The sequence below is a fragment of the Hyperolius riggenbachi genome, chromosome 12, assembly GCF_040937935.1.
Source record: "Hyperolius riggenbachi isolate aHypRig1 chromosome 12, aHypRig1.pri, whole genome shotgun sequence".
NCBI classification, from domain to species: domain Eukaryota; kingdom Metazoa; phylum Chordata; class Amphibia; order Anura; family Hyperoliidae; genus Hyperolius; species Hyperolius riggenbachi.
The window spans coordinates 99,515,016-99,531,653 of record NC_090657.1 but is presented as its reverse complement, the minus strand read 5'-3'; the positions used below and the strand labels follow the sequence as shown (position 1 = coordinate 99,531,653).

Here is a 16,638-nt window from a genome sequence, read left to right as displayed (position 1 = left end):
GGGGACTTAGATCAATGATTAGGAATTGCTTTCTCATTCATTGATCTCCTGGCGGGCAGATGGCAACATGAACGAGCGCACAAATAAGCGGGAGCGCTTTCAGCAGTGGTAGCAGCGGGAGTACGTATATTTACTCCCCTGGGCGGTTAGATGAAGTCTGCAGGGGAGTAGATATACTGTACTGGAGCTGTGAAGTGGTTAATATATCTCCCTAGAATAGATTATTGTTCATCAGCATTTCTAGTTTGAGTTGTTTGTACGCAAACATGAATATCAGTTTTGGTACACTTGCATAAGAACAAAACATATTTAAATCAAACTGCACACTGATTGTACACTCATAAGTGTAGCTTCTGATTTTCTAGTACAAGCAAGTCAATGCCCAGAAACAGATACAGTTCATTTTTACTGCTGAGATGACAGAAAACTCTTCAGGCTGATAAAGCTATGATTTATCCCAATTCTGTGCATCGTGTAGACAGCACATTGCAAAATGACAGTTCGCATTCTAGGCAGACAAACAGCAGAAATATATTGTGGAAAAAGAAAGCTTAAAGAGAAACTCCGACCAAGAATTGAACTTTATCCTAATCAGTAGCTGATACCCCCTTTTACATGAGAAATCTATTCCTTTTCACAAACAGACCATCAGGGGGCGCTGTATGGCTGATACTGTGGTGAAACCCCTACCACAAGAAACTCTGAACGTGGTACTCCTGGCAGTTTCCTGTCTGTGAACCTTGTTGCATTGTGGGAAATAGCGGTTTACAGCTGTTTCTAACTGCCAAAAAAGCATGCAGCAGCTACATCGCCTGCCAACAGTAAAAAATGTCAACGTGTAATAAATGTCAGGATGTAAATCAGAGATTTAAAAGATTTTACAATGGGAAAACACTGACTAAATCATTTATACATAATTAAAATGAAGCAATTTTTTATTACATTATTTTCACTGGAGTTCCTCTTTAAAATGTTACTTTAGTATGCTTGTCTGTTTCTTCAAAATATGGCTTAGTAATGGTTTGCTTCAACTGTATATCCACCTGAGCAGGTCTGTCGCTAATCCATTCCTTTCCCGCTAGCTCAGATAGCCCAGGTTACTGATTTATTGGGGTGCTCATTAATGATACAATCTTGATTGTACAATCTTACCATTTTTATGTAAAGTGAGGGACTATCTAAAAAGTATACATTCACAGTATATACTTAAGGCTGCCATACACTGGTCGATTGTCACCAGATCGACCAGCAGATAGATCCCTCTGTGATCGAATCTGATCAAAGAGGGATCTATTGGCTGCCTACACTGCAAACAGATTTTGTATCGATTTCACTATGAAACCGATTCACAATCTGTAGAGCTGCCGCTGCCTCCCCCTGCAATACATTACATGATCCGACTGGCGCGAGTCCTCCGGTCTCCGCTGTCTCTTCTCTGCTCTGGGGTCCAGCTTCACTTTACTTCCTGTCCGGGGAAGTTTCAACAGTAGAGGGCGCTGAACTGTTTAAACTTCCTGTCGGGACAGGAAGTAAGTGAAGCCAGCCGGAGCCCAGCGCGGAGAAGGGACAGTGGGGACACGAGCCGGCGGAACAGGTAATGTATTGCCGCTAGCGTCGGTTGTCGTACATTCAATCGGCGCTATCTATGCGCTCCCGACCCACCGGCGATCGAGCAAAATCTTCCGCGCGGACAGATTGACGGAAACGATTGATTTCCGTAGTTTGGTCAGCATTTGCGCAACGATTTCACAGCAGATTCGATGACAGTGCTCGAATCTGCTGTATATCGGCGGGAAATCGTGTAAGTGTGCCCCTTTACTCAGTATACCCTCCTACCAGATTTGGTAAGCTTGTCCAGTCAAGATTGTATCATTAAGGTAGCCAATAAATATTGCAATTTTGGCAGCTAAATGATCAAGAGACCTCTTTCTCTGATTGGTCATCCTAATCCGCAGACCGATTCCTGATCGATTTCAGCATGAAATCTTGCGGGAATCAGCCTTGACAGCACCTCACTGTCCCCTGAATGTTTTGAGTCCTGCGGCATGCTGTCTGAATTGCTTTGGCAAGCCTACTGATGGAATAGGCAGCTTTTTCCTGCTCAAATTGCATGCAGGGAAATACTGTGGATTCTGCACTGGTGGAAACTGTCCCTACAGGCACATACACATGTTAGATTAAAGTTGGCAGAGGCAGTCGATAACGACGGCCCCTTGCGATAATCCGGCATATGTACAGCAGCCTTCAACCACAGCCCAGCCAGCGTTCCGCTAGGCAGATTAACTTGTCCAAGCGACGGTCAATACCTTTGCTTGCCTCTCGAATGAGTCCCATTGGGTGACATCCATCCCCCATTTGTACAGGTCTATAGACAGCAGTCAAGTGTTTCTGGTAGTGAGGGTCAGAGGAAACTTCCTTTGTGTGTGATGAGCCTGGAGGACTGTGAGGTACATAGCCAGGTAGAGCAAGGAGAAGGATGGTTATGGCTGAAAGGGAGGCTGGATAGAATTGTATTCAGTATTCGTGGAAATTACTGGCCAAAGGATGAACAGAGCCCTGATTTACAGCACTGACCGGATGGTAAGATTGCCTACAATGCATCCTTACCAGCAGTATCTGTGTGTCTGATTTCAGGTTTACTTTGCTGATAAAATCGTTAAATGAACATAAATCAGACATGTCTCTAACAAAATTGCTTTGAAAATGTGTTGCTGATACGGATCACGATTATAAAGCCATAATTACTATGATCAGGACTCTCTTTCCACCCCCAGTTTCTGTCTGTGCTGAAGATTATGGATTACAGCCTATTGGTTGGTCTACATGACGTGGATCGGGCAGAGCAGGAGGAGATGGAAGTGGAGGAGAGGGCAGAAGAGGAGGAATGTGAAGATGGCACTGGAAACCCCATTTGTTCGTATGGCACTCCTCCAGACAGTCCTGGGAATCTACTTAATTTCCCCCGATTCTTTGGGCCTGGAGAGTTTGACCCGTCCGTGGATGTGTATGCAATCAGGAGCCATGATAGTAAGTAGCAAGGAGATTGAGCAGAAAGATATTGGCAGTTAGTAAGAGATATTAGTGATGAACAAGTGGAACAAATAACAAAATCATATTTTTCCCTTTTATAATCTAACAAGTACTTGGTTGTAATACTAATCTTTTAGCTTCAGGGCCCTTTCACACTGGTGTGTTGCAGTGGCCTGGTTTTGCCGCAGGCCACCGCTATGCCAATGAAAGTCTATGGGGCTTGTACCAATACGGTGCGGCGTGATGTGATGGTAGTGAAGTTTTCGCCGCATTCCCGACGCAAGCACATACCTACGTTATCGTCTAACCACTGCAGCGAAGTGTGGTGGACCAGAAGTCATGCAAGTCTATGGCAACACGTGTTATTTTAAAATGGCCGCCGCAAGTTCTACGTGTCGCGCAATAGCGTATTTTAGCAATACACTTCCACGCACGCCATCGATTCGGCCGCAGGAAGTAAGCATCACTTCCTGCTTGGCATGCTGCCAGATGGGGATAGAGCTGCTCAAATCCGATCCGAATGAAATCCGGATAGTAGCTTTTCTGATTTCATCCGGTTAAACTCAAATCACCTGTGCGGGCTGGTCATGACGTCTTTTTCGTCCGTCCCTCGGCGCATCCCACGATGCGCTCCAATCCAGCGTCACGTGACTAAAAACACTTCCTCCTTCCGGGTTGAAGGAGGAAGTGTATAGTCACGTGACGCCGGATTGGAGCGCATCGTGGGAGGCACCGAGGGACGGACGAAGAAGACATCATGATAGGTAAGATTAAACCCCCCGTCCAGCCCGCACAGGTGATTTAAGTTTAACCGGATGAAATCCGAATAGCTACCATCCGGATTTCATTTTCTCATTTGAGCAGCTCTAGACGGGAATTACCAAGTACTAACACAGTAATCCCTGAAGGCTGTTTTTTGCGGTGCGCCCCCGGACCGCTCCAGTAATGCCAATCTGCAGTGTGAAACCGGCCTCAGTGGTATCTGAGTCACACTCCTGCAATAAGCATGCATGAGTGCAGAATAGCTAACCTGCATCCTCATTGTTGCGTGCATTTTGTGCACAATGCAGCTGTTCATTCAGTATAGCTCACAGGTGTCAACTCCAGGCCTGGAGGGCCAGATCCATGCCAGTGTTTAGGATGGACTGAGAAAGAGAGGAATGTGTTCTTCCTGATGGACCACACCTTTCTTGATTCAGACCCATCAATTAACTTGAGCTGTGTCAAAAACTTGTGAGGACCTCGGCCCCTCGAAGGACCGGCTTGACACCCCTGGTATAGATGAATAGGGTCAGCTCTGCTTTGCAGAGCAACACTAGTGTCTGGACCCCTGCTGTATGTAACTGTCACATAGGTAAACATTCATTTACAGAGCATTTTACTCGGGTACGAATGTGAATGTACATCTTTTATGTAAGTGTACTTATGTATTTTAAAATTTTACAGTTTATCACCATAATGCCCATTAACGAGAGGCCTTAAACGGTGAACAATGGGGTATATTCACTAAACATCCATAAGCAGAATAACTTGCGTAAAATCTTACTGCACAATGAGTAGACAAAATACATAACCTTTATCTTGCACTTTTCTCCTGGCAGACTCAAAGCGCTTCAGAGATTAAGGATTATTAGGGATTCTTGCCCAAAGAGTCCTTACTGTTCTACATACTGGCTTGAGCCAGGATTCGAACCTTGGTCGAAGGCTAAGAGTAGAGCATAATGCAGTCCATTACATGCAATGCATTACGCACTAATTGTGTGATAAAACTTCACCCATGTCATTCTGCTTACCACAGTTTAGAGCGTGTCTCTACTCGTCAGTTTTTCTGCAAATATGGTCACTGAATGAGTAATAAACAGTAGGAAAGCACATTTTTATTGAATGTTATGTCAGTTTTATTCCATCTTAAAGCAGTGTTTCTCAACATTATTATGGCATGTACCCTTTAATGACATCGGTGGCCAAGTACCCCCTACTGTGGGTACCATTATCTCAAGTACAAATACCGGTATTGGTTTTTGCGTATTCCGTTTTTTTCTGGGCATTCCTTGATGCGTTTGATGCCATGCTTTTAACGATCTATGTTTATATATGATTTATTATTTCCCAGGTCATCTCAGGACAGCACACATGAGTGATGACCTATCCACTCCAATCTGCGCAGGAATTAGGATAAAATATTCAAATTAGCCACCGGGTACATATGTGCTGCAATCCCACACACTCTAGTTCCTGTCTGCCTAGGAGTAGGATCGCTTGGTTGGATAGTGCTATCCATGTCAGAAGGCATGAGCTGTGGCCGATATATGTTCCTCGTTATTCTTCAGACCAGAGTGGATCTGAGCGGGGACTGCACGGCTGCAGGATCAGCCTGGTGTCATCAGATCTGAAGCCATGGCCGACTCTCATCATAGTTTGTAGGAGACCGGCTGGCCTACCACCGGAACGTGAATGTGCATTTGACTGTGGAGTTTTACAGGTGCAGGATGCTATGAGCCAGTGAGCTCAGACTGTGACAGACCGGGAAGCAACAAGGTCATTTCCACATTTTGGTAGGACTTAATTTTCCTATCTTGTTGTGGTGGGGCACAAGTGAATGTGACACATGAGGGCTTGGCTTAAGATATTTAAACCTAGTTTGAGGTCTGCTGGGTGCTGACAACCTTCTGACCATGAAGCCAGCTAGTGTTACTGACCCCCAGGGTTCTGTGGAGTCAGGTTCCCTTTTCCCTCCATTAAAGGGAAGGTTCAGGGAGGGTGGTTAAAAAATAAAAATCAATTTCCACTTACCTGGGGCTTCCTCCAGCCCGTGGCAGGCAGGAGGTGCCCTCGCCGCCGCTCCGCAGGCTCCCGGTGGCCGACCTGGCCAGGCCGGCTGCCAGGTCGGGCTCTTCTGCGCTCCAAGGCCCGGCACTTCTGCGTCCCACGCCGGCGCGCTGACGTCATCGGACGTCCGCCGGGCTGTACTGTGCAGGCGCAGAACTGTGCCTGCGCAGTACAGCCCGGAGGACGTCCGATGACGTCAGCGCGCCGGCGTGGGACACAGAAGTGCTGGGCCTTGGAGCCCACCGGGAGCCTGCGGAGCGGCGGCGAGGGCACCTCCTGCCTGCCACGGGCTGGAGGAAGCCCCAGGTAAGTGGAAATTGATTTTTATTTTTTAACCACCCTCCCTGAACCTTCCCTTTAAGCAGCTTCCCCAGTTTGGGCGTGGAAGCTTCTTAGTTATACTTTTCTGTGGACTAAAGGTGCTCATACATCAGACGATAAATGGGCAGATCGACCAAGAGACAGATATCTCTCTCTCCCTCTCCCTCCTACAGACTATATATGTTGGCTATAGATTTAACGTTTGGGTGCTGAGTGTTGCAAGTAATTGACCCTCCCTAATATATTAGTCTTGTTTATCCTCTGATGGGTGCTGTCCTGAGATGACCTGGGGAAGATGACATTACTTACCGGTGACATCATTTCCAGGAATCAAAAAGGACAGCACCCTTAACACCCATCAATGATTACATTTGTATTAAAAAGTATTTGAAATATTATCCTGATATCCTTTCTATTAACTGAGAGTGTGTAGGATTGCAGCACATACAGTATATACCATGTAGCTGATGTCCTACTTCTTGTCCAAATTGGGGTGGAGAGGTTATTTCCTTGGGTGTCCTTTTGTCTCCTGGAAAAGATGTTACCGGTAAGTAATGTTAGCGTTAACGTACTCTGATGTAATTTTCTCTGAGTCCCATCTGCTAGCAGCACCTCTCGTGCTGCCTCATGATGGAAAAGAAGAAAAGCAGAATGGTAAGCTTGTGTATACTACAAGCTTGCTAGGTTGGTACCTACATTACATAGCAATCAACTATGCAAAGCACAGTCCACCTGCCATATTTCTGTCTCCTATAATTATCCTTGTATAGCTTTAACACAATATACATTTTCTGTTTTTCAGTCAGTAATGGATTTCAGTGATATTAGAAGCAGGCAGTGTTATTTTATGATATTGGACTGACTGTACACCAGTGTAATATAACTTGGTCTTTATAAGGTGCCCCCAAGAAAGAAGTCTACTTCATGGCCATCATAGACATCCTGACACCATACGATGCCAAGAAGAAAGCTGCACACGCCGCCAAAACAGTCAAACATGGGGTAAGCAAAGCAGTGCGGCAGGTGGTATGTACCGTATATATCTTCGAATATAAGTTGACTCCAATATTTTGAACCTCTTAAGCTTACATTTTTTTTTATTGACTCATGTATAAGTTTATCCATGAAAACTAGTGGCTACATTTGGGGACCAGGAGAAATTAACAGCTGCACTTGGGGACCAGGAGGGGCTAATGACAGCACTTCATAAAGTCTTGCAGCCATTCACCCCTCCTGGCCCATAAGTGCAGCCACTAACACTTCCAGGTCCCCAAGTGCAGCACTTATCCTCTTCCCCCTCCCTTAGTAAGTGCAGCAGCCCAGTATCTTTACCCCCTGCCCTTTCCTTGTTAACTTTTGTAGCCAAGGCATTCAGACCTGTGTTCTCTTGGCATTTCCTATATCAATAAAGTGTCATTTACCACTGGATAAATTGGTGCAAATGGGAATGTCATTAATAGCACACACAACTCTGTGTGCTCAGTGTTACCACCAATGGTTGTCAGTGTCTCTCAGGCAATGGATGCCTCTAATATTTTCTCATATCAAAAGTAATCTATAAAAAGTAGCGGTTTTCCAAGCAAAAGGTAATGGTGTGAGAGGGGTTATAAAGCATGTTGGCTGCTGCAGCTCACACTACCCCAAGCCCCTCTGCTATGAGTCAGAAATGTAGGTCCGACTCAAGTACAAGTAGACCCCCGTACTTTTATTTAATGATTCAGACCTACATTTTGAGACTTCTAATCGAGTATATACGGTAGATTTATTTTTTTCATATTCTGATATATTACATATTCTGATATTACTGATATTCTCAAATGTAAACCTATCTGTAAATAAGCTGAGGTACTTATTGTCACCTGAGAAACCTGGACAACTGGAGGTGGAATAGTAATGAACACCGCCAGGACTTGTGCAGGAGCAGGGTAAGCCATATATCTGCTTTACCCTGCACCCAAATCTCCGGGCGGCTATTTCATAGGTATGTCAATGGAGAGAGAAAAAACAGTTTTGTGTAATACTGTACTTCAGTAGTAGCCTGTAACTCTGGAACTACTGTTTTGTTGTGCAGATTACACTGAAGAAAGCCTCTCAATTAATGTTGCCAACCATCCATATAGTTACAGATTTTTCCTAAAAATAAAGTTACATTTTTGTGTCTGTGACTTCCGTAAAAGTCACAGTGGCGTCCGTAAAAGATGCACTGGCTGCTTAGACAGCCAGTCTTACTGCAGCAAAGAGAGAGCCTAGCCTTTATTTTGCTCCTCCCCATTTATTGCCAGCTAATGTCCGCTGGCGATTCAGCGGACATCCTTGGCAACCGGTACTCCTGGCAACCGCTCCCACATCTCCATGACCACTGACCTCACATCTGCCCTCTCATGTCACTGCACTTGCTACTTTCCGCTTGTAGCTCTAGTAACCAAGAGCTTCAGTGGGAGAGGAGAAGCCCGGGGAGAGCTTGAGACAGTGAGGGGGTCCCCACTATGCCCCCATTCCTATACAATTATATAAAAGTATGGGGGTATACAGCCTTCTTTCCAATAGGGGCATTATGTATGGGATGACAGCATAGAGTAAAGAGAGATCTCTCTCTTTCTCCTTCCTATATGAGCATTTATTTATGGGAGGACTGCACAGCACTGTGTATAGGGTGGTCTCTTCCATTACCCCCCCCCCCCCCCCCCCCCCCCCCGCCCCTACTAGAAGGCTATTATATATGGGTATTCTTCAATGGAAGAAGGAGAGCAACTGGCACTGCTGCTATTTAAAGAGGAACTCCAGTGAACATTTTACTATTGGCAGGTGATGTAGCTGCTGCATGATTTTTGGCAGTTGGAAACAGCTGTAAACAGCTATTTTCCACCAAAGTTTGAACTTTTCTTGTGGGAGGGGTTTCACCATATTAACAGCACACCCTGATGGTCTGTTTGTGAAAAGGAATAGGTTTCTCATGTAAAAGGGGGTATCCGCTACTGATTGGGATAAAGTTCAATTTTTGGTCGGCGTTTCTCTTTAAGGTTTTATTAGTTGTGTGTGAAGTGGTGATATACCAGGGATCCTGTCGGCTGTTTCATGCCAAGCAGCGCTTCTTCCGAGGCTGTGTCTCTTATGTAGGCATAGGGTGCCCCCCCAATTGGTGTATTATATATGGGTATAAGGGTCCCTTCCCTCCCCCTTTCCTGTAGGTGTGTTATATATGAGCATGGGGAACTTTTCCCTCCCACCTTCCTATAGGGCAATTGTCTATAGGATGACAGCATTGTGTGTATATATATATGTATATATATATATATATATATATATATATATATATATATATATATATATATATATATATATATATTATAATATAAATATAATGCAAGTATATCATTGGCCATGGTCTTCCTTTAGGTCGTAAAGACCCTGCAAAGAGGATAGGGAATGAAAATGAACAATCCCACCACCAGGCCCTGATTAGACTTTGTCCGTGCCATCAGCACTCCATGTCAGTATAGTGTAGTATCCCAGATGCAACTTTCATGCCAATATGACCGGCAGCCTGGTGGCAGAGAGCTTGGCATAAATGCAATGGCTGGCTTTGTGCCTCTCTGCCCATATGGTGCTTGTGATTGGGGGTACAGTGTCATGATGGGGGGGAGAGGATACTCCATCTAGGTCAGACTGATGATTAGGTTTTCATGGAGCTTGCATAGGGGATACTGTACTATACTAACGCAGATCAGGTTACTGATTGTCAGTGCTTGACATCAGCATGTTTACGCTCCTCACTTTTTGCTCATTACAGCGTCCTTTCATTTAAGTTTCTCATACTTGGATATATAAACGTGGATTTTTTCATTTTAATTTTCTTTCTAATCTTTTCCAGGCCGGAGCAGAAATCTCCACAGTGAATCCGGAACAGTATTCCAAACGCTTCATCGAGTTTATGTCCAATATCCTGGCATAGCTCATCTCCCTCCGTCCCACTCTGCACTTACCCCTCCCCTGTCCCCTCCTGGTCTGTGTGCAAGAGTCTGCATGAGTGTGACTGAGCCAGTCTGTACTGCATGCCCATCCGATTTGTACCTCCTGTCTCCCCCATTTTTGCTAAGAGATCAATTACTTCCCTTTCCCTAATTTTAAAGTTTGTAATATTAAATGTAAAGGTCACATGTTTAGGCTGGGTATACCAGGATTTTAGGTCACAATATAAGTGTCACTTACAGGTTCCCCCTAACTGTACACTCCTTTTCAATGGTAAGAATTTTGTACCATGCTCCCGGTCATACAGGAGTATACACTGTTTGTGTTACAAAGTCCCTTTCCCTCAACTCCTGCTGCCATGTAAGTGGCTACAGCAACAGTGCACTACTTTACAAGTAAATACTCTCATACTGCTTTATGGTTACGTTACCATTGGTTATTGACCTGTTGTTAACACAATGTTTATTTTTTATGCTTTTCAGTTATTTATTTTTTTAAAGAACGTGTGGGTGGTAAAATTTTATATAATAGGGCTATATTATAACAGGAACTATAATGTGTCATGACAAACCTTTGTGTTCAACCTGTGCCTGAGTTAGGTCACATTTTCACTGCTCGCTTGTCCGGCCTCCCAGCTGCTAGCCATGAGCTCCATGCAGCGAATGGCACCCCACGCATGTCATTGCTTCACTTGTGATGGTGTTACCCGGCAGCAAAAATAAGAAAAACATGTCATGTCTGAGCACAGCCAGGAAGTAACTTAATACAGTGGCCGCCTCTCCACCACATATGCCACGTGCTAGTAAGTGCCCAGCTGGTCCCTCCATGTGAAAGAGGCCTTAATGTGCCCACTAACCACTCCATTCCCTGAACGATTGACTGCCCGATTCAGTTGTGATCAATCGCAAACGGTCATTCAGTCCCACCAGCGGAGGGGTAAATGATCAGCAATCTGATCAGACTAAAAAGGTTCGTTCCAAAATTGGTATAGATGGAACAATCGATAGAACGAGCAGTCGCTATCGATCTGCACCGAATCAGATCGATTGCATGTTTGTTTGCCCAGAAGATTGTACCATTAATGAGCACTTTTAGACTTCTAAATTTCCTATAGAAGGGCAGCTTCTGGTCTGTGAGTTTTTATGGCATGCTCCCTAAATGACAAGCCACATGGCAATGCTGGGTGCCCGAGCAAACGTTCAGTTCACCAGAGTGTTTCCTGTGTGGGGAGGGGCATGTCTGTAAATGATTTGCATAAACCTGAATTTGCATAATGTGATGGAGCGTGAACAGAGAAAGAAATGGTTTTGGTATGGCACCTTATGTTGTTTGCTGTAATACTGCACTCTTGTCTGGTATATTTAACCACTGACAAGTTCATCTTAAAGCCATCATGGAGAACAATAGTCTTAGCAAACAGAGAGTAGGTCTGCATGCTATGTGGCTTTACCATCATCTGTTCTCAAAATGCAGACACTTTAGCCACATACTCCTCTCACTAGCCTCAAGCCAAAATATAGGCAGGTGGGATCAGGGATAGGGAATGTGGCTATGGTTGCTGAATTCAGTCTTCTGTACAAAGAAGTCCAATCACAGTAGGGCCTGACAGGACTCTCTGCAGCCTCTCTCTTTGAATCCCCCATTATCCATAAGTCTTTGCCTACAAGACTTCAGAATCTGTAGTCTGCAACTTTATCCCCTTGTTATTAGGGGTCTGGCTTTTAGCAATCCTTGGGGAAATCTCACACTTTTAAATCTGCTGGACAGGATCAGAGAAAGGGGAGATTTACTAAAGGAGATGCACAGTAATGGCCACTGTGTTCCCTTCAAACATCTGACTGCGCAGACAACTTCCTGTTCAAGAACTCCCCAGCACATGATTGGATGGTTCACTGAAAATGTCATTGCATTCTCCTGTTGTAAATCATTTAGCAGACTCCACTCATCCCTGCTGATCCAGCTTGTTCAAGTTTTTATTTAGGGCAGAGGGGCTTATGGCCTTCAACACCCACTGTTAGATCCCTAAATAATCACCTGTGTGGATGCTGCCAATAAGCAATGTTTTATTTTTTTTCCTAGATGCTCTGGAATAATTATGCTGAAAAGTCCAAACCTCCAGTAAAAGTTCTTGTACCCTATGTAGGAAATCATGAAAAAGCAATGTCAGATTTTGGCATGTTCCCATGTGTTAATCTGGTTTGTACAGTGTGTAGAGCAATCCTCTGCCAAATACAATACACTGTAGCACTTGCCATTGTGGTTTGCTCTGCCCAGCAACATGCATCTAATTTCACACCAAACCAATGTAAACACAGTTTTGCTGTGTTTGGTGGCTGTAGTTCAGATTTTCTGTATATGAACATATACAGAATAATATCAAACCACCTGTGTGACCACTGTGGGCAGTGTCAGAATGAACATTTTCCCATATTTAAAGGTCCTGTATTTTCAACCCTACAAAATGCAAAGACTCCGCAGACTAACACAAGCATTGAGTTATCTATAGTACTTCATTCAGGTTAGAGCCTGCTGTATGCAGCAATATTCAGACCGCATTTCCAACAGATCAGGTCATTTGAGTGGGGGATTGGCAGGTGTCTAATAGACAGTAGTGCAAATTATCGGTAATGAGGCGGTGAGGTGGGTGCCCAATGCAGATAGTAGCCAATTGGCTACTACATAGGGATTAGTGATTGGAGCTGATCATCTATATGTAGACTATCGGCTACAAATAGCGATCTAAGTGCTGGGATTAGTGTTTTTTATAACAAGGGGGAGATTATTGTTAGGCACTAGGAGGGGAGGGTTTGTGTGAGAATGGGGGTTGGGTTAGGTTGTAGTAAAATATCAGTAATGTAAATTACTGAAATTTTTACTAGCTTAGCCATCTGGTGCCCAACTCAGATGGTGGTGGCGCTACACGTATGCCATTTCCACTGCCCACTATCTCCCCGATCCTCTCCTTGTAACTGTTAGTGTAGACATGTTTGAATTCAGACAGTGGTAACTCACCCTTATCACTGCCTCTAACCGCTGTGCTCCACATCACATTTTAGCTCTCCAATACTTCCTCCTTCCGGCTGTGGAGGAGGACGTATCAGTGAGCTGGAATATGACATGGAGCACAGTGGCCAGAGGCGGCAACAAGGGTGAACAGCTCAACGCTAGTAACTGGTCTATGTTGTTAAGGCAATTTTCACACCTGCGCAGCAACTAGTTTCTGCTTACAGAAGTGAAATATGCCTCAGCATTGGTCTTTATAGGAAATGTTCTTCCTTTTTAAACCTGTCAGGGTGAGCAATGTATTCCAGAAACTATAGTGTGTAATACCTCCATTGCCATCTGCAGCACTCGCCTTACAAACATGGGAGAATGATCTGCACTGCATCACAGCCTGAGCTTATATTGTGTTTTTTAGCTCACCATGGCGATACCATGTTCTGATACTCAGGTCAGAAAAACTGCATTGTGTTAAAGGGAACCTTAAAGCGGATCCAAGATGAAAAACGAACTATAACAAGTAACTTGTCCATATCATCTAAAGTTTAGATAGTTTACACAGCAAATCTGGTTGCATACAGCTTCAACAGTTTAAAGGGAACCTAAACTGAGAGGGATATGGATGTTTCCTTTTAAACAATACCAGTTGCCTGGCTTCCTGCTGATCTCTTTGGTTGTAGTAGTGTCTTAACCTTCCTGGCGGTAAGCCCGAACTGAGTTCGGGCTATGCCGCCGGAAGGCACCGCTCAGGCCCCGCTGGGCCGATTTGCATAATTTTTTTTTTGCTGCACGCAGCTAGCACTTTGCTAGCTGCGTGCAGTGCCCGATCGCCGCCGCTACCCGCCGATCCGCCGCAATTCCTCTCGCCGCGGCCGCCCCCCCCCCCAGACCCCGTGCGCTGCCTGGCCAATCAGTGCCAGGCAGCGCTATGGGGCAGATCGGAGTCCCCTCTGACGTCACGACGTCGATGACGTCGGTGACGTCATCCCGCCCGTCGCCATGGCGACGGGGGAAGCCCTCCAGGAGATCCCGTTCTTTGAACGGGATCTCCGGATCTCCGATCGCCGGCGGCGATCGGAGGGGCTGGGGGGATGCCGCTGAGCAGCGGCTATCATGTAGCGAGACTTTGTCTCGCTACATGAAAAAAAAAAAAAAAAATTTAAAAAAAAAGATTTGCTGCCCCCTGGCGATTTTTTTGCAAACCGCCAGGAGGGTTAATCACACACCTGAAACAAGCATACAGCTAATCCAGTCTGACTTCAGTCAGAGCACCTGATCTGCATGCTTGCTGAGGGGCTGTGGCTGAAAGTATTAAAAGACACAGGATCAGCAGGAAGCCGGGCAACTGGTATTATTTTAAAAGGAAAAATCCATATCCTTCTCAGTGTAGGTTCCCTTTAAGATGATTTATTCCTGTGTTACAATGAGAGCGGCCATGTTCTGTTTGTCATCATTACACAGGTAATCTGCAACTGCATCTCCACCCCTCAAGCCTGTGAAAAATTCACTCCCCCCTCCCCTCTGCCTCTGAAATCTCTAGTTAGTAACCTCCTCCTCCTCCTGCCCAGACTGAGCTCAACATAAGCCCTTGCTACATGGGTCTGAGTGCCTTGGCATTTTGGAGAAGCTGTGGGCGAGGCTTGTTTATTTTATAGGGAATTGGCGTATTAAAACAAACAAACAAAAAAAGTATTTGGCTTGAGGAATGCCCTATAACCTATATGTAAGGAACACAATTATGCAATGTATAAAAGTTCATCTCGGATCCACTTTAACTGAGAGGGATATGGATGTTTCCTTTTAAACAATACCAGTTGCCTGGCAGTCCTTCTGAGCGCTTTGGCTGTAGTGGTGGTTGAATCACACACCTGAAACCAGCATGCAGCTAAACCAGTCTGACTTCAGTCAGAGCACCTGATCTGCATGCTTGTTCAGGGGCTGGGGCTAAAAGTATTAAGGTGGCCACACACCATACAATTTTTAAAATATCTGTTCAATTTAAGAATTGCAATCAATTTTTCTGACTGATTGTAACATTTCAAAAATCTGACCAATGTACCACACACATGTTCAATTTTTTCCTCAATTATGATAAAAATGATTGGAAACTCAGCAAAAATTGCTAGGGTGTGCATATTAATAAATTAACAATCCAACACACACCATACAATCTTTAGTAGAAATTGAAGAGAAATATCTGGCATTCCGGATCGATTTAAATAGAAAAAAAACGGGAAATCCGATCGGATTTTTCAGTCGAATGAAAAAAAAGCTTTCGATTTTTTTCGAGAGATACGATCGTTTTTATTGAATTACTGTAAAATCGGATCATTTTATTGTATCGTGTGTGGCCACCTTTAGAGACACAGGATCAGCAGGAGAGTCAGGCAACTGGTATTATTTTAAGAGGAAAAATCCATATCCTTCTCAGTTTAGGTTCCCTTTAATGTACCCCGCTGGCATTGCCCAGAAGATGATGTTAACCTCTTCCCAGCAGTGTACATTAAGTTAACCTTGTTGCAGCGCATATCCTACTCTGCAGTAATATTAACTTACTGTCCTTGCTGTTTGTCTGTATCTAGGATGTACAAAAATCTGACCACTCTGGTCTAGTGCTCCTCGAATCAGTGTTGGGAGTTGTAAAAGATGGTGTTATTTACTGTCTATCCAAAGGATTTTGTGGTAGATAAAGGGGGGGGGGGGCAGTGAGAGTACTGGTGTACACCCTAGCTTTCTTTGTGTAGGCAGATGACCTCAGTATTATTTACATCATTCAGAATGACTTGAATGGCCACCTGGTCATAGCCAAGATACATCTTTAAGATAAGAGGCCCAGTAGATATGTTTTGTGTACTTTGGGAGGCAAACAGATAAATGTATGTATGTGTGCATAAGTATCATTGAAGCTAGTGTTTTTCAAATATGGAGTAAAACCATAGCCCATAAATCTGTAAAGATCATGCACTGTTCTGTACCACAAGCATTGTTTTTTCTTTTTTTTTTTCTTAAATGTAAAGCGCTGAAATTTCTTATGTGGAGCACCTTTTGCCTCGACCCTGAGCCATATCTTTAACAATTCATTTACTCAGGCAGTAGATAAAGCACTGCTGGCAGCAGGCCTGGACACGTTGGGCCTTACTTAACAAAGTGCAGCTTGTACTATAACCCATAGCAGATCGCTATGTGTCTAGTATTACAGCTAAGCATGTGTTTAGTCATCGTAGGATACAGAGCATTTTCTGCATTCAATCCTCTTGCGTATTTGTATCAAATTTTTGCAACTGCCTCAGCTTGAAGTACGGTTCAGCCAAGAACAGTATACAGACCACAAGTATTATATTAACTTAAAAGGTCAACTTTTCCAAAGTATTTTTTGTCTAATATTTTAAAAGTACAGCTTGATCAAAAATGCAAATGTATTTAATTGCATTATTCAAAATTTTTGTGGATTAAGACGTCTGTCATTAGACATGGAGATCTGACTACAAT

General features: G+C 44.2%; 1 protein-coding gene across 1 annotated transcript in view; it reads left to right on the top strand.

Moving 5' to 3' along the window:
- PIP4K2B (phosphatidylinositol-5-phosphate 4-kinase type 2 beta) overlaps positions 1-13,187 on the top strand; it is a 51,775-nt gene extending 38,588 nt beyond the window's left edge. Inside the window, exons 8-10 of the mRNA XM_068264311.1 lie at positions 2,775-3,027; positions 7,079-7,182; positions 10,052-13,187. Coding sequence (XP_068120412.1) covers positions 2,775-3,027; positions 7,079-7,182; positions 10,052-10,132 — 438 coding nt within the window. The 3' untranslated portion in view covers positions 10,133-13,187. The remainder of the gene's footprint in view (positions 1-2,774; positions 3,028-7,078; positions 7,183-10,051) is intronic.
- Positions 13,188-16,638: the final 3,451 nt, after the last annotated feature.